At 29.0% G+C, this 19154-nt stretch overlaps 1 protein-coding gene, 2 long non-coding RNA genes and 1 pseudogene across 3 annotated transcripts in view; 3 read left to right on the plus strand and 1 right to left on the minus strand.

The window, feature by feature from the left end:
- LOC123262868 overlaps positions 1-9516 on the plus strand; it is a 13540-nt gene extending 4024 nt beyond the window's left edge. Inside the window, exon 3 of the long non-coding RNA XR_006509049.1 lies at positions 9322-9516. This is a non-coding gene — a long non-coding RNA (uncharacterized LOC123262868). The remainder of the gene's footprint in view (positions 1-9321) is intronic.
- Positions 544-1442, plus strand: LOC123262851. The gene is made up of 3 exons (XR_006509044.1): positions 544-562; positions 965-1204; positions 1313-1442. It is a non-coding gene; the product is annotated as an uncharacterized LOC123262851 (long non-coding RNA).
- LOC123262795 lies at positions 5054-8099 on the minus strand. The gene is made up of 4 exons (XM_044725222.1): positions 5535-8099; positions 5369-5454; positions 5198-5266; positions 5054-5116 (listed from the first exon to the last, which is right to left on the minus strand). Exon 1 carries the CDS (start codon positions 7785-7787, stop codon positions 5799-5801), a length of 1989 nt encoding a protein of 662 aa, XP_044581157.1. The 5' UTR covers positions 7788-8099; the 3' UTR covers positions 5054-5116; positions 5198-5266; positions 5369-5454; positions 5535-5798.
- Positions 9517-10739: 1223 nt separating the features above from the next.
- LOC123263113 lies at positions 10740-14542 on the plus strand (annotated as a pseudogene).
- The last annotated feature ends 4612 nt before the right edge of the window (positions 14543-19154 follow it).

Raw genomic sequence — 19154 nt, forward strand, 5'->3', positions numbered from 1 at the left:
AGCCTGTCTTCATGAAGACGGCTTCCTTATCGGCTGTAAGATTCATGATGTTTTCAGAGTCATTCTTTAAGATAAACCTTTGAGTAGAAGTAAAAAGTTTTTAAGCAGGATCTTATTTTTCAGTAAAGATAAGCTTTTAGTAAGACCCAACTAAGACCAAGTCAACGCGGGTTCGAAGTCAAATTTTCCGTGAAAATTCTTATGTTTCCAACAAATCTCATTGGTTGAAAAGTACTTAAATTTTGACAATGAAGTTTTTATTCAAAAATTGTAAAAAGATGCAAGATGTACACAAATGTACCTTAGAAAATTGTAAGCCTCAAATTCAAGCCTCTAATCTCAACTAGAAAATTATTACCGCAAGATCAGAAGAAAATATGTCAAAAAAAGAGGAGGAAAAAGTACTAATTTTACCGCTGTAGAAAAAATATTTTCTACAATTTTCAAAAAATTATGCCCAAGTAATTGAAAATAAAAAGAGTTAATAACAACTGAGTGAAAAAAAAAGAAGCATGATTTCATCGCAACAGACTTTAATTCATCTAGTATAATTACTGAAAGGGTAAAATTAAATTTTTAATATGACTCTAAAATTAACAGCCACTTGATCAGTTTTTAATTAAATTTTACAAATAAATTAGTTTTAGAAAGTTTTTCTTGAAAATTGGACTTGTAGTTTTTCAAATTTTCTACATCCCAAGCGTCACAAAAAAAAATGTTAACTTTTTGGTAGATTTCACTCAACAAGAAGTTAAAAAATTAATAATTGTCAACTTAAATTTAACAAAACATTAACAAAAAAAAATTTGTGCCGCTTGGGATGTGAAATTTTTTCGTTAACTGCGTTTTATTTTGATTTTTTCAAAGAGAAACAATTAAAAATTGTTAGTTATCTGTTAATTTCATTTTTATGTTTTTAATACATAGTATGCCGAATTTATAATAATTTTTAAAAATATTGCAGCGAAACGCAGATCAACTCAAAAAACTTTGGTCAAATCTAAAAACAAAACAACGAAATGCGCTGACAACCGAAAAGCAACATCGCCTTGCAACTGCGGTCGGTCCATCAATTCCATATTCTGAAGTTGATCCTGATATTGCACTTATTGCCCCAAACTTAATTAAAACTGCACCGATTTTATTTTCTTCAAATATGTCTGAAGAAGAAGTTACTAGGACGTTTTCATCTTTTTTTCCTTCTGTAATTATTTTATTTTTAAAACTACCAAGATATTTGCAGTTCTGACTTTCTTATATATTGGTTAATCGTTCACTATTAATGAAATTATAAGAAATATTTTTTATCTAGCTAAGTGTAATGCTGTTGACTCAATGGAATGTGAAGAATACATAAGCCTTGAACAACTATTCCCAGATGATGAGAATGATGGCAATGATGATGAAGAATTACCATGTGAACCCTCATCGTCTATTGTTACTAAAAATCGTTGGTGAGAAATAGTTTTTATTAGCCATAATACTTAAAATATATATTTTAATTAATATTTTAAAATCATCTTAGCTCAACAATATAGGAAAAGAACTAAAGGGAAGAAAAATCCACCCAATGAAGACGAGAAATTCTATAGAAGCGAAAGGTTAAGAAAATAATAAAAGCAAGAAGAGAAATTATTTCAACTGAAATGTCAACATAAAGAAGAGATACATAATCTAACAATAGAACACCTGAAACAAAAATATAGAATTAGAGATTCGTGCAGCAACCGCTGCAGCTGAACTAAGTGAGTTAAATTTATTAAGACAACAAAAATAAGAATTACGGGCATGATTGACATGATTTTTCTGGATGTTTCTAGTTTATTATTAATTTTTATAATAAATAGCATAGAAATGTAAAGATAAAAATTTATCGTTAGTTTGAAAGATTTTATAAAGGTGATAGCAATTTTTAAAATACAAATAATTTTATACTGTACGTTAAAAAACTTTTAAGTACCAAGGGCTAACAGTATTTTAATTTTAAAGTGCATTTGAATGCAATTTTTAACTATATTAGAGTGTTAAGCCCGTAACTTTTTATTAAAGCATGTATTAAATTTTATATTAAATAAATTACTTTTTAATGTAATCAAACCAAAAATGTCAAAGGTTGAAAATAAAAATGGTTTTTTTATAAAAATTTTGTTTTATTAAAACACGTTCAAAAACTTTTCTTATAGATATATTTTTGAAAAAGTAATTACAAATGATATCTATTTAACGAAAGTTTAAATTTTTATAGAATCCATTATATTTACAATTCTGAATTTATTACATTTACAGTTCGAATTCAACTGAGATAAATTGTGACTTTAATTTATGATTACAAATTATCAAGAATACGTAGACAAGTATCCCAGTTAGTTCACGTTCAGAATATCTCATGTAAATTCGAGAATTTTGAAAAATTCGACTATCATGAGCGCTACCAGGCCATTCTGGAACAATATCTAAAAAATTCCATCCATGAGCCAACAATCGCCTACGAAATAATAAAAGTATCATATTATAAGTTATTCAGTCTGTAATGACTAGTGAAAATAAGAGAAATACTTACTTGTACATTCAGAGAAAAATAGCCCTTTCGATTTCTGTTGATTTCATTAATATTTTGAAGCATTGTATGAACTCATCGGATATAAGTGCAATCAATTGCTCCATCAACCCTGGTATTCCAATTGCTCCATTACCAAATCCCAAACGTTCAAAAGTCTCTGGTTTTCTAATTTTGCTGCTTGAGTTCGAGGCATTTTAATGTAATCATGAATTTCGCTTGCAAGTAAAATGCTCACCCGAAAACTATTCTGGAAACTGTTGGTTGGTGATACTGTCATGGTATCACCTAAAATGAGCTGTAAGAATAGTTTTATCAAAATATATATTTGTTTGAAAAATAAAAACGCTCTTTTCAGTGTTCTCTAAGTTAGCAAATAACTGTAAATAAGAAATAAATATTCTCAACTTGATTTATAATTACCTGAAAACTTGCAGTTGCATAAAATCGCAATCATAATAATTGAAAAATTGGTGGGATTGGTAATCCTCGTTTATTGACTTTAGTTAAATTTTGTTCTATAAGAGGTAATATTCCGAATTTAACATTATCCTTGTCAAATCTATATCTTTACTTGAATTCGATGTCTGAACAAAAATCAAAAGGATCTTGCACATCTCGAATATAACGTTTTGGAATACGTATGATTAAATCATCGTCGTCCAAATCAAAATTGATATCATTATTATCGTCGATGTCAATATTATATAACCCCAAAAAATTCATTATTTGAACCACTTTTTTCACTGTAAATACATTTAAGATTATCTCAAGTCAACTGAAATGATGACTTAGAAAAAAACTCTCTTATTTGGATGAAAAGTAAGGTTAAGGTATTTTATAAGACCGTCTTATTTGAATATGAATACATCAGAAATATCTAATGCTCAAGCTTGTCTTAAGTTAAAATTATGAATATTTATCCCAGCCACATGTCTTAGATAAGATCAAATTTTGAAGTATATCTTAAGAAAGCCGTATATGAATCTAAACGCTGCCTTAAGCTTGTGCTTAAGGTGCACTTACACTTAAGCCGGAACTATGAATACAGCTCTTACTGTAGTTCTTTCGCCCGGGAGTATTAAAATACTCGGTTTCAGCGCGGGAAAAGAATCATTTTAAATAAAAGAATTCTATTTAGACGTTATTTAATTTTGATCAAAATTATTTAGTTGGTTTCAATTTATTATTCAAGTTGACAAAATATTAAAAGCTTCAAAATATAAAATTGAGGTTTACAATGACGTGATCTTAGCAATCTAAACTCTCGGTGAGAAGCAGGCTGCTCACTCAATGCTTTTAGATGGGGACCGAATTTTGTCTTTGCAAAGATTCATTCATACCACTACAAAATTGAAATCACTATGTATCTATAGTTTTTTTTGTTAGTATAGAAAAATGTCAGCAGTTTTTAGGAAATTGAGAGCGCCCTCTATTGAGTAACGTGATTGGAGAGAATTTAGGCGCGGAAATTGGAACGAAATAATAAATTATTATTGGAATTATGATAACAAATAATAAAATATCAATAGAAGTCAGTTGAAAAATAAAAAATCATCAATAAAACAATAAATGAATAGTAAATACACCAAATAATAAATAATAATAAACAAACCCACTTACGCTCGAGGGCTTAAAATTTACTTAATGTGATATTTGGACGCAAGCTGAGATAACTCTGAGGGATACTGAAAGACTTGTCAACGTTCAGGCGCACGTTCGAATTTCTTGCTACCCGTGGGGATTTTTTTTATTTTTTTCAAAATAAATAATAAAATTAAAGTAATGTCAAAATTGTTTTCTTTCTTTTTTTTTTTTTTTTTTTTTTTAAAAAATAAATAAAAAAAATTTATAATTTGCAGAAAAAAAAACTAAGGAAAAAATTATTTTGGCTTTTATTATAAGTTGATAAGTCATTGATTAATAAATTACAAAAATAAAACATTTTTATTGTTTATAATAAATTAATAATAATAATAATAATAGTAATATATTTGATGATGTGTAGACTTAATGAGGAATTTATTTACATTTTTTTTCACAAAAGGAAATAAAAAAATGTGATTTCAATAATATACAAAAAATAATGATTTAATATTTAATTAATATAATATAAATATAATACAATATAAATGATATAATATAATAAAATATAATTTAATATAAAAATATAAAAAAATATAAAAAATATAAAAAAATATAAAAAAAATATAAAAATATAAAAAAAGTTATCAAACCGACATCGATAAAAGTACGCAGTCTCTAATTACTTCATTAGTTATAAATTTTATATAATTTCATTACTTTAATCCATTGCTTAAAAAATAATATCCCCTTATTTAGAAAGTTCCACAAACGAAGATAGGTCCCTCGATGAAAAGAAAATTTGTGTACATTTCTGAAAAACAAAAAAAAATACATATTACAGCAAATTGTTTTAAATATATGTAGATTGTATGAGTATGTAAATTTGAAACTTATCTTTTTCGGGTTTTCTTCTCAAAAAATATATAACAGCCGGGTAACTCCTGATGAATCATAAACTTCTTGGATGTAATTCTGTAATAACAAACATATTATTAAATTAAACAATATTTCATTGTAAAAAATTTCAGAATGTAGAATTATTTTTTAACAAACCATTGAACTCTATATCGCAATCTTGTCTGCTAGGATTTTTGGAATCGCTTTCATGATAATTTTGTAACTCTGTAAAAATTAAAAAATTAATATTAACTTTAGCAACAGTTTTTATCTTCGTAATATTTGAATACGTAATTATGTACATTTTCTATCTATTTTTTTAGATACCATTTAGCTGTTACATTTAGCTCTATTATTTAACTTGCTTTGTCTGCTTAAATTTCCACAGTCTTTTCAATCTTGATATTGTAATTCTGTAATTTAAAAAAAAATTTTTTATTTAGCAATAATTTAATTTCCAATTTGTAGATTCAAAAAATATTTTTGTACGTACCACTTGGCTTTTCCCATTAAATCTCTTATTTTAGCGGCGTTAGCTGATTTCGCTTCTTCGGATCCTAATTTACTATTAATTTTATTACATTCTCGACGTATTAATAAATCAACAAGCTTCTTAATAATTTCTCTGTTTAAATCTTTTGCACGATGTTCTTTACACTGATTCCAATTCACAGAAAAGAAACTTTCCAGAAATGTCTTGATGTTTCTGATGATATTTAGTTCATGTAATTGATTAGCATAACTTTCGTTGAAAATTTTAATTCCGTCGTTGATGTTGAGTCTCAATGCTGGTGAAATTTTTGGTATTCCTGGAGTTCTTTTCAAAAATACATGATTTGCAGTTAGGGCAACAATTTTTCTTGAGGTACTTAGCCATTGAATCTAGTATGGGGTCCGATATCTTCAAATCATTTGTTGAGTTGATTGCATCGTTGACAAGTTCTGGTTCGTTTAAATTAAAAAAGAAATTTAAATCTTCATTGTTGTCCTCCAGGTGTATTTGTGGTGGATCAAAGTCGTCGAAGATTGCTTTAGAATTTTCTGAGGCTTCGTTTGTAGATTCATTTTCCAATTCTTCAGTTATTTTTGCTGTTAATAAATCTTCCAATTCAATCATCGCTGGAAGGTCTTCATTTTCACAATTTGATCCTGGAGCACGAAATTTTGCAAAAGTTGTCAACAATGTATTTTTGAATGCACTGCAGAAGTGCAATGCGGTCAATGTATGATTGCATCCTTGCAAATTTTTAATCAAGCCGAACAGATTCTCCAAAGCATCTTGTGTGACTAATCGCAAATTGATGCTTTCAAGGCCTGCTTTTTCCAAAAGAAAACTGCATAAGCCTTTAGCTGCTTTGACATTATTTTTCAAGGCTGCTGGTGTAGGAGTGTCAATTTTTTTCTCAGTTCCGTCTTTCAATAATTTCACGTATCGGAAAGTATCTAAAGATTTTAAAACACCATTCCAATAGTCCCAATGATAGGAAGTTGACGTAACCGGAGCTCGAGATGACTGAATCTTCCTATCAACTCCACTAATTTTACTGCCGTTGAGAGAATCAAACAGTGTATCAAGTTCTTCAATAACGATACCAGTATCACACGCAGTCGGATATATTTCTGGATTCGATGAACCTATGGCATTGAGTTTTTGTGCTAGTCTGGAACTTAATACTTGGCCAGCTAAATCCACATTCATTTTAGATGTATTAGTTAAATAAATGTGGTCTTCTTTTAAATGACAATCAGGATCCGCATAATACAGCTGAACAACATCTTTCCAATAACCTCTTCTCCCATTGAATTCGATAATGTTGCCAGAGTATTCACTTCGATGCTTTGAAGGATTGTCTTTTGACCAGATTTCAATAGTACCACTGAAGTTGTTTCTTGAGGTTTTTATTAAATGAGAAATGTCAAAGAAAATATGAATTCTCAAAGGATGCTCCGGAAGTTTGAAGAAGCTGTTATCCCAACTTTCCAATGTTTCATCCGCAAGCATTTTAAAAGCTCCTCTGTTAGTAAAACCTTGATCACAGATTGTCGCAACTACTTTAAATCCAGTGTCGTTAATAAGTCGGATGATTTTTTTTATAAACGAATATAAAACAACTGTGCTCATTGGTCCCTTGGTAAAATGAAATGAAAGAGGTTGTCGACCTTTAAAATTTATCGACTGTAACATGAAAACGGTCACATGATCAGCCAATTCAGGTTTTACGTTTTCGCCATCATCATGATATCCAATTAAGGAGTCACTTCCTTCATAATACATCACTCGAGATTTGATTGTAGTTTCGTCCATGACCACACTACAATACAAGTCTTTTGGATCTAGACGCTTCGCTGCTTTGGATAGAGCTTCAAAAATTACGGGATTAATCCCAGGTTTCAATGAAATCTTTGAAAAAGCTCGTTTCAGCGTACTCTCACTTGGAAGCTGCATAAAATCAAGCAAGTAGCTATAACATTTGGGTGAACGCTTATAGATTCCAATTGCAAACAACATTTCTTGATGTGTATAACGTTCACCTCCTTTTTTCCGATTAACATTACGTCCATTTACATCCGATAATATTTGAAGTCCAGGGCTCCTATTAACGTTGCACGTACACTCTTTACTTTTAAGCATCTCTCGTAGCTTTTCGCACTCTTCAGTTAATACTTTGAGTTCGGATTGAAGTTTTTCACGGTACTTTGTCTCTTCAATGTAAACCCGAGACAATTTTTCCATTTCAGGCGTCATGGTTGTATTCTCATCTCGTACATTCTCCACAACTTTCTTGACTGTTATGTACTTAGTTGCAACTAAAAAACAGACAGTTAAGATTAGTAAAGAAAGTCCGAGAAACAGCAATTAAATTAAAATAAGATTAGAAAATCAGTTAACAATTATGAAAATATATCAATAATCTATAACACTGTTTTGTAATTTTTTAAATCAGGTACCGCGGTATGATAATGTGAGGGATTGAAAAAAAACCGCGCATCATTGTGTGCGCGACTCAACCCCTTCATTTGAAAAAGGAAAGGAGGTATTGCCGCAAGAAAAAGACGGCATTAGATTATGCCTAGTGGTTTCTTTCTCGCGCACTAGTACTACCTCTCTTTACAGACTATCGTTCACTTACTTCCACTCACGTAAAATATCGAAAGTCACTAACTTCAAGCATTTCTTATAAAAAAATGAATACCGCTTGTTTGTGTTATTTTTGATAAGAAATACTTGTTATAACTTCATTTGAATATTCTCAGTTTTTCAAAACAATAAAAATCCTAAAAAGTATGGTAGTCATTCAATAAAATACATGATAGATGTACGATTTTAAATTGCTAATATTTTGAAAATTAGCACCGCAAGGCCTATTAAAAAAAATTAATTTATATAGAGGACTCTTAAAAGTACGCGTATTAAAAAATTGAAAAATATTGTAAAAAGTAATTTTGCACAGACCTCCTTAAAAGATTAAATAATGCAGAGGAGGTCCATACCAAATTTTTGGGAAATAAGTTCAATTAGACTTATGACAAAAAAAAACCGGTTTAAAAATGTCAGTTCCAACTGGACCTCGCAAACTTACATAAAAATTAATAAAAATTAAGCCTTACTGATATTCTATGGTGTATAAAAAGTACACAACAGAATAAATTTAGTATCGCGACTGATAGAAAAAAACAACATTTAAAATTATTGAAGTATAAATTACTCAATAGATATGCTTAAATCTTAAAAAGGTGAAAAGATAAAAAAATTCACTTAAATTTAATTATTTTATTTTTTACAAAAGTTATAAATATACAATTCTTAAAATTACATTTCTTTTTATTCTCTGTAGTCAAAAAATTAAAATACTGATGCTAGTTCATATCCTAATAAATCCTATAATGTTACGAATTGATAGCCTAATAAATAATTTTTATTTAACCAATTCATAACCTTATGAGATGTTATGTTGAAAAAAAAATTAATTATTAATTTAAGAAATAGGCTCAAATAGTAATTAGAGTTTAGAGATAGCTGAATAATAATAAAAAGTCAAGAATAACGCTTCAAATCGCAAAAATTCGAGATAACCAAAATAAACACACGTAATCGCAATAATAGTGGCCACAAGAATGGCGGATTGTTATTTTCCGGTTGTGGATTTCGAATATTATTATTATTAGAAGTGCTGCCATATTTCAGAAATAAATATAGGGAAAATTTCATTTTCTTAAGTTGTAGTCCTTCGTCTTTGCAAATGCCAAAATTGGGTATGGTGGGGGTCAGAAGTGAACAGCCCCTGGTGAGAAGTGTCGTTACATAGTTTTTCCGAAGAGCTTCAAACTCCGTTCTTCTCCCACCATAACTCCCATACATATATCCGCTCTTGTACATATATAAGTACACATATTTCTACTACATATAAATGATTTTCACACACTAATATATAATATTTTCTATTATATTCACATATATTTATTTATAAATTATATATATTGCAGTGCATTAATATTCGTATTTTACAAATTAGATTAAGCTTATTACTATTTCTATCAATCTATAATCTATTAAAACTATGAAATAGTTAAATTGTTAATGTAAGAGATAAATATCATTTAATAATATTATTTTATATAATCTTATTCTTTTAACATTAATTAATAATTATTTATAAGTTGGATACAGGATATAAATTTTTAATTTAATTTTTATATATTTCATTGCAATATTATATTAAAGCAAGTTTAACAAAATGTTATTTAACGATCTTATTTTTTTGTTACGTTATTATTTAGCCGTTGAAACAAGGGATCATAGAATTTTTCTCACACGTGTCTTTTATGGCTTTTCCTCAGAATCTCAAGTACCTAAGGTTTCTCAGAACTCAACTACAATGCCCCTTTGTACTCGATAATAGCTTATATTTATTTGAAACAAAATATACTCTATATAATAAATATTCTACGATACAGAACCTAAACTTTCTAATTTGGATAGTGTTCACTATTTAAATTATGAATTAATAAAATAATTTAATATAATCTAAATTACATTTAAATTTGCACTGGCTGGTAGCGTCACCTTCTGGATGCATCTAGAGGCATTACATATGTTACTTGGGATGCAATAGTATACGTTAGCGCGCAAGCTGCGTGTGAACTGCTGGTATGGAATTATCTATATTTTCATGCTTATGATATATTCAACTAATCACGTTACGAATAGTTTGCTTACATGATATATTTTCATATTTTTCAATTTAAATTAAAATTATAAAAAAATAATAATAAATAAAAAAAAATAATAATAAAAATAAAAATAAATAAGAGTGGATTGGAATGGTCGCAACAGAAATTGTATTTAAAAAAGTTAATAGTATTTATCCACTTATTCAATTACATACATAAACAATAGTTAGCGTCTAGTTAGAATTAGTCAGGTCACAATCGATATCGATAATCATAATAACCTATATAATAATAATAATTGCACAATCACGCCACAGCTATGGCGTCCAGAAAGGCAGGAGAATTTGAGTGTGATGAGCGAGATTATGTATTGGAGAGAGGGAAAAAGTTTCCCGCTCCGACGACTAGCGCTTTCGTAGGTTTAGTTAAACCTCTGGCCGATGGCGGCAGAATCGCCACAATTACTATATAGTGCGGTATGTACAGATATAATATAAAATTTACTCTATATTCAGTTTCGCCTCCATATTAAAATTATCCGAAACTTCGATACCGTTTATTGTTTGAAATGTTTCAACGAGTATAATCATTGAAAATGCTTGTTCAAATACAAGAAAGATGTTTGCCATCATCGCATCCTGAGAAGGTGATTTTTATTTGATTAATATATATGTTAAGGGAGGTATTGCGGCAAGAAAAAAGACACCAATAGGTTATGGCTATTGGTTTCTTTCTCACGCACTAGTACTGCCTTTCTTTACAGACTATCGCTCACTTCCACTCAAGTAAAATATCGAAAGTCGCTAACTTCAAACATTTCTTATAAAAAAATGAATACCGCTCGTTTGTGTTATTTTTGATAAAAAATACTTTTTATAACTTCAATTAAATATTCTTAGTTTTTCAAAAATCCTAAGAAAAGTATGGTTGTTATTCAATAAAATGTTCACTCTAACTACGGTCAGGATAGGGAATACATGTTAAATGTACGATTTATAATTGCTAACATTTCGAAAATTAGCACCACAAGGACTATTAAAAAAATTTATTCGTATGGAGGACACTTCAAAAGTACACAGTATTAAAAAGTATTAAAAATTGAAGAATATTGTAAGAAAAGTGATTTTTGCACAATACCTCCTTAACTAAAAACATGACACTGAAGTTCACGTCTAAAAATTTTTGATTTTTTATTTATTAAATTACAACTAAAAGATATTTATAAAAAATTGCACTTATAGTTTTTCAAGTTTTTTACATGTGGAATTTTTTTTTCAATTGTTCAATTGAAATTTTTTCAATCAAAAATTTGTAAAAATTTTGAAATGTCGGCTAACTTTATTTACATCTAAAAACTCATTGGACTAATTGAACCAACATAATTCAAAATGTTACAGCCTGATATCTGTAATGATAATGAACAAACTATCAAATTCAATGAAATTGTTGATTTACTAGTTGCGGCTGGATATTTTAGAGCAAGAATTAAAGGATTATCAAACTTCGACAAAGTTTGTTAAACTGAAAGAATCTTTTTTTTAAATATTTCATTAATTTATTATTTTTCAGGTTATTGGTGGTATTACTTGGTGTATTGAATCATGTAATTTTGACGTAAATGTCAATTTTTTATTTCATGAAAATCTCTCAATAGGACAAAAAATGTAAGTTATTTTTGTATTTTTTGAAATCAAAATTGATCTGTTTTTGTTTTTTTCTTTTTCTTTTCAGTGCTTTAACGGAAAAAATTGTCTGTAAGTTATTAGAAATGAGCTGTCCTTTTTATAATAGAACCTCATCAAGTTCAAGGATTAGATTATATACATATATTTCCTGTCATTCAGGTATACCTTAATTATTTCTATTACCTATCTCTTCCTGGTATTTATTGTATTTCGTTCTAGTGGCTTGTAAAAAAATCAATAGAGACAAGAAAAGAATCCGCTGGTTTTGTACGGCTCTTATCTCACCGTCAATTTTATAAAACTCGTAATGTGTTAAATAAAAAAATTTCATAATTCATGTAATTCTAAAGAGTACAATGATTTTAATATTAAAATTATCAAAAATATTTATGAACCACGAAGACGATTAAAAAAAGATTTACCGTTACTGGCTCAAGTTCCGAAATTGAAAAGCACCATATTAGAATATGGAACTCTTTTATTTCCAAGTACGGCGTATAAAAATCTAAATCATTTTGAAGTAGATAATAATAAAATCAAAATTAAAACAATATCAACACCAATTGTTGAAGATGAATCTTCAAAATTATCGGAAACTATAGTCTGTATAGACAAAAATCAAATGGGTAGTATTGTAAGTTCTCAAATTAATCAAGAAATGGAAACTGTTGGACGTAATTTTACACCATTAATCGATAGAAAGGTATTCTATAGCTTAATACATTTCATTAATATAATAGTTGTAACTGACAGAGTTTGATACAGGACACTGACAGCGATGCTAATTTATATGAAGCACTGATAAAAAAAAAAATGAGTTGGTTGAACCAAGTACAAAAAGTTAAGCACGATCAAAGCGAATTACTTCAAAAAATTTCCAGGTTAATTGAAAGAATAGAAAAGATTTCTGAAAATCAATCTAAAATAGAAAATAATACTTCTCAACTAACAAACTTGAAAAATTTTGATAATAAAAAGGTATTAATTGAAATAATTATTTTTATATTACTATTTTGAAAACTCTTTATTACAGCGTAATAGAAAAACTTGAACAGTTGATTGCAGGTTCACATGAGCTTAAAAGATCAAGAAACCAAATTTCGTGAACAATGCAAAAAAGATCTAACTTATCTGCAAATAATTTGTGATACAGTTGAAAATTCTGCATCAGTAACAAAACAAAGTCATTATAAAGAGTATGATGAATTTAAATTGTCAATTAATAAAATTAGATTAACTCTAGCAAAAAATCGTGCTTGGTATTACTAACTCGTCAACTGGATGATGTGCCTCGTAGATTTGAATTGACGCAGTACCAGCGTCGGTTTATGGAACTATACAATCAAGGTAAGAAAGAAAGAAGTATTCATCTAACTAAAAATTAGTTCGAAGGATCTCTACTTCTCAAAACTGAAAGTAAATCGATACTTCAATTTATTTTTCATGCCAAAAGTTAAAAAGTTAAATATTCAAAGGCATGCTATCAGATATTTCAATTCAATTTTTATGTTTAGGCAGTTATACTTCTCAATGAGTTTAAAAATCTAAATATGATATCGTTAAAAATGTTTTTACATCAATTTCACAAATATTGATGATAGTTAAACTTGATATTCTTTCAGTTTCAGCAAAAACATAAGGGAAACAAAACAGTATTATACGTTGTATAACACATTAGACGATAGTAAACTTTATTTAAATAAAGAATTGTCTCTGCTGAATTCGATTCAAGATAATTACCTAAGGTAACAATTATATATTACATATTCAGCGTAGTTTGTAATCTTATTGATTTACCAAATGCGTCTTTTTTCAACCAGAGCTATTTCATCAAGTAGAAGAGAACAGTTTTTAAAACAATTTGAAATAATTATTAAAGATGTCCAGAAAAATAAAGAAAAGGTAATAAACATTTCTTAAAATGTATAAACTTCAGAGTTCTAATAAGTATTTTCTGTCCTCCGAACAGAAAGCGCCAACTTCCGGGCCGCTGCGCTCAACGAAGTTGCCGCTTTCTGGCTCTGTTGAACAGAAAATAGTATAGCTGATTTGGCCAGTAGTGAGAAAGCCTCAGATTACATGTTTGTCGACCTCAGCTTCGCTTCGGCCGACAATTACTTGTAATCTGAGACATTTCTCACTTTACTGGCCTAGGGTAACGTAACACATACTATATATCATACATTAGGCACGAAAATTAAGGAATATAAAAAACTCAAATTATTAGATAATTTCTAAAGAACTGTAAATTTGACAAAAAGTTTAGAAAATCTAAAAGTTCCCGACTCATAACACTCATTTAATTTTTAAGAATAAAAAGTATACTCTTTTGCTGAACATTTAAGAATGTTTTTTCATTAAACTTATATGACTAGTAATAATTCAGAATTTTGAAAATATCAAAACGTAATATTTTCTTCTTTTATTCTAGTATTTTAATTAAATTATATATAAATTTATTTTGTGGTATTTTTCTTAAAATGATATAATTTTAAAACAGGTAGAAAAAAAATGTGTCAAAGAGAAAAATAGACAGTATAATCTTAGTCAACAATTCGTGGTTTTGATGGAGCAACAACGAAAATATATAACGGCAGTCCAACAATTAACTTTTGAATGTCGCAGAAATGAATTTTTTACTTGATCAACTTCGAATCATGTAAACTTTTAGAAAATGAAAAAATTATAATTTGAAAAATTTATATTACAATAAGGTATAGATAAATCAAAAAATCTTAAAAGTTTGGAAAATCTAAAAAGTCCACTCTCATAATCTTCATTTTCCACAATAAAATTGATTAAAATAAAATACAAAAACAACATAATAAAAACAGAAAACTCTGCTATGGTTTAGTGGCGCCATAATTCTGAGGTGAGGAAAAAATACTATAATAAAATGTATACATGGATGTATAAATACACAATCGTATCTTAGCTTTTTATAAATAATGATTAAACGACAGTGAATTGAACGCTCATATTAATTGAGAAAGTCCGCAGTGTGTTACTTTAGATGATAAAAAAAAAATTATTCCGGTAAGGTAAAAGCCCCAATATATGATCATATACTGGTACGTGATCATCTATTGGGGCTTGGGGCTTTTACCTTACAATAATTTTTTCGACCAATTTCCCTGCCACATATACGGCTCCATAAGCACAGACACTTGGACGTACAGGAAAAATTATTTTTAATGTTATCATTTACTATGTTAAACAAAATAATTGTTATCGAAATATATTTGATGTGCCCGGCAGATTATTTCAATTCTTGATATACAATCGTGGACATTAATAACAGTTGGTTTCTGGCGTATGGGATATGATGGCCGAGGCGTAGCCGAGGCCATCATGTCACATACGTCACGGCATCCAACATTCTGGACGTGGGTTGTATACTATTTTTCTTGCTCTCCAGCTGAAAGTACGTAACCCCGTGGAAGGGATTCTGCAAAATCGGGGCGAAGCCGAAGTTTTGCCAGGCACCTGGGGGGCGCCGCCCGACTTTTGCAAAGCCGAGGCTTTGCTGGTTGAAGTGACATAAAAAGTAAAATTAATAATTAAAAAAAAAAAAATTTAATTAAATCAAATTAAAAATTTAAAAAAAATTTTTAAAATTAAATTAAAAATAATTAAAAAAATAGTATATTACACACCTAGGGAAGTAAAGTAAGAAATGTCTCAGATCACATGTAATTGTCGGCCGAGGCGAAGCCGAGGTTGACAAACATGTGATCTGAGGCTTTCTTATTTACTTCCCGAGGAGTGTATACTATTTTTTTGTCCGACGAAGGCGGAAAGCGGCAACTTTGTTTAGCGCAGCGGGACGAAAGTTGCCACTTTCCGCCCGGAGGGCAAAAAAATAAGTTATTTTAAAGTTTACTAACAACTGCTCTAATTAAGAGTGATAACATGCACAAAACTCGTCACAAATATTTAAACTCGTTCTAACAACAGAATTTATTTTTTTGAGTTGATGAAAAATTAGTTTTTAATTAGTAATCGACGGCTAAGAAAGATTGAAATTAAATTATTAGAAGCTTGTCGAGTACATGTACTATACGTAACATTAATTTATCCCTGTTCGTGTTGCTTTTGTATTATTGGAAATGAGCATTTTTGGACATTTGAATAAATGGATATGGAAATTTCTCAAAATGGACATTTGATTTTTGGAAATAATAAAAAAAGTACGTCATTAAAATTAAACATTAATATTAATGGGCATTAATAAAAAAGAGAATAATTATAGATGTACAACTGCACTGATGGCCAACTTAAAACAATGAAACTCTATTTTCGAAAAATTTTATGTCCTGTGAGGTTACTAGATTCGCTGATGATGACACCTCGTGGACAAGTGGGTTGTTTATTGTCACGCGGAATTTTATTTTTATAATTTAATTTGAAATATACTTAAAATGACTGATTGAGATTGTGTGGCAAGGTATGATTTTAAATGATAAGAGTTCAATTGAACTTAATGTTGATGTTTATTTAGGAAATCGGAGAGAGATGGAGTGAATAGTTAGCAGCCTTCCCGGGGAGAAGTGAAGTCACAAAGTTCCCTCAACTCTGACTGCTCAGCTTCTCAATGCGTTCTCCAACTCATGCAGTTACATCGTATACAACCTATACTATTAAGCTAGAACTCACTCCCTTATACATAGTGCGTAATATACTATTCTTACATGTACTTATATATAAACTTTGTATTTATATATGCTAACACTTTGGTTATTTGCGGCTGCGGCCGGCTTACTATTATTCATGTACCTCAGTATTTACCTGGCTTTAAATTCAGCACAGCGACTTAGGGGAAAGTCCTCGCAGAAAACCCTGGTCGAGGTACAGACAGTTGTAATAATAATATAATAATATCAGATCGTTGTTAACAATGATTATCCTTATCTATTATTTAAGTTATTATTTAATTAACATATATTCATATTAGAATCAATTAACGTGTTATAATTTTAAAAGGCTTTTTAAGGTATTATCTGCTCAATAAATTATATCAGATGCGGAATTTACTTCCCTTTAATATTTGCTAATCATTTCTTAAATTCAATTTAATACCATTTACTATCTCAATTATCTCTCTTTAATATGTAATTAAATTTGTCTGAAACCATTGTGACATTAAATCCATTACATACATTGCCACACATGTTGTAAAGCGTCTCAAATACTCATTTATTTATAGTTATTTAGTTACTTAAAATAAAGTGGATAAATAAATTATTATTTATTTATTTTGTTGTTCAAAATTCAGTTGTAGTGCCTTGTTTTTTAGAGAGCAAGAGAACGCTAGGTGGAGTTTCCAACACGTGTCTTTTTATGGCTTTTCTTTTTTAAGGACTTTTGAAGTTGTCATGTGGCGAGGACATGTTCTGTGTTTACTCAAAAGATTTTATGGTTTTTCAGAACCTTAATACAATAGTTCCTTTGTATTATTTTCTGTGACATTAAAGTTTCTCTTTTCGAAGACACGTGTGTACCACTCAACGACCAAATTCAGCAATTAAATCAAATATTAAATCAACTAGAATTCTGAATCTATTTAAAAATATAAATATAAATTTAAATTATAAATGTAACTAATTAACATATTCAAATTCTTGGTTTATCTGTTACAAGTAGTGTCACCTGCCAGATGCAACCCAAAGCATTATAGTTATTGCGACATAACCAAAAAATGTTATATCCGATCCATCATATAGTAGATGTCGATGCCTGATGCATTACGCAGCAAATTCAACTATAATTTGAATTATTTAATTCTAATTTATAATAAATTATATATTATAAATAATGAAAGTTTTGTTTATATACAAAATTTGTTGCAACATAAATTAAAAAGTATAGTAATGTCCTCCTTATAATAGCATGACAATCAACAAACTAACTTTGTCAACCTTTTCTCAGAACTATAAAAGTACCCGAACAACGCTTGCTTGTGTTACTCGACAATTAAACCTTTGTGAAAACTAATAAAAGAAAACCATGTGTTAAATGTCCTTCAAGGGGTTTGTTAGTTACATATACATTCTCGTTAAACACATTTTCAAGGGGTCGTAAATTATAAAATAGAATAAGACCATAAAACCAAGCCAACAATAATACTATATTTCGTTAAATAAATAACTGATAAACTATTGGAGTTACGTTTAATAATATTAAAAATAATAGTTATGATATTTAATTAAAATAACAATATCTCATATTAATTAATAAAACCAAAATCATAATTAATCTGCAACACATATATTAAGATTTCTAAACTGTCTTAATCATAATAATTTCTCTTAATAAAAGTAACATTTATAAATTAATATCTAAACTTATGCCAGCTATGATAGATAAACTTTTTACATAATTATATTTATAACATTTATAATAATTTAGTTATAATAATAATGGTCAATAATAATAATAATAATAATAATAAATAATAATAATAATATCATGTTCTAAAGTTAATACTTTTGTTAATGGATAAACCATAAGAATTTAAGATATAATTGTGAGCCCAGGTATACATTTTTCTGTGCATGCTTTTCAAGCAGTAAATATATGTAGGCAACAGTACACAGAACATGGACGAGAATAAGTATTAGTGTATAAGTTTAAAAAATAAGTATTAGCACATATATGTTAGAATAAGTATAAGATGTAATAGACTAAGTATATTGGCTTGAAATATAGAGGGGGAAGTGAAAGGCCGGGAACCACCGACTTCTCGAGCCGATACTTTTTGTAACCACATCTCTCCCTGAGAACTTTTAACTGAGCACTTGTTGTAGCTGAAACCACCGAATAAAATCAAGCTTTTCGTTAATTATTGTTTATCATTTAAAACAGTTAATCTAACTAAAGTTTTCCCTTTTTCTTCAACTTAACCCCTCCAGATTTCATTATCAAAAAGCTGAATTAATGAACGTCGCAATAAATTTAAATAGATCCCGGGTGACCGCCAACTCCTCACACCCCAGTCCAGAAGGGAGGCAGTACGAGCTACCTAGTGACCTTTGCTGGACATTGTAATGCCATCAGCTGAATCTGAAAAGCACGATACAATCAACAAAGCGCGAATTCAAAATCAATACTTCCTATTAAAAAATATATATATATATATATAGAATAAAAATATTTCCTTATTTTTAGTTTGAAATCTCACGGGGCAAGATTTTCTTTTTGTAACTCGTCAAAATTTTTAAGCTGAACATTCTTCCGAACCAAATGATAATAAATAG

The sequence above is a fragment of the Cotesia glomerata genome, linkage group LG4 (genome assembly GCF_020080835.1).
Source record: "Cotesia glomerata isolate CgM1 linkage group LG4, MPM_Cglom_v2.3, whole genome shotgun sequence".
NCBI classification, from domain to species: Eukaryota; Metazoa; Arthropoda; class Insecta; order Hymenoptera; family Braconidae; genus Cotesia; species Cotesia glomerata.

Excerpts from the sequence above, each read along its gene's own strand:
- LOC123262795 (XM_044725222.1), bottom strand. The coding sequence starts at position 7,787 with ATGACGCCTGAAATGGAAAAATTGTCTCGGGTTTACATTGAAGAGACA.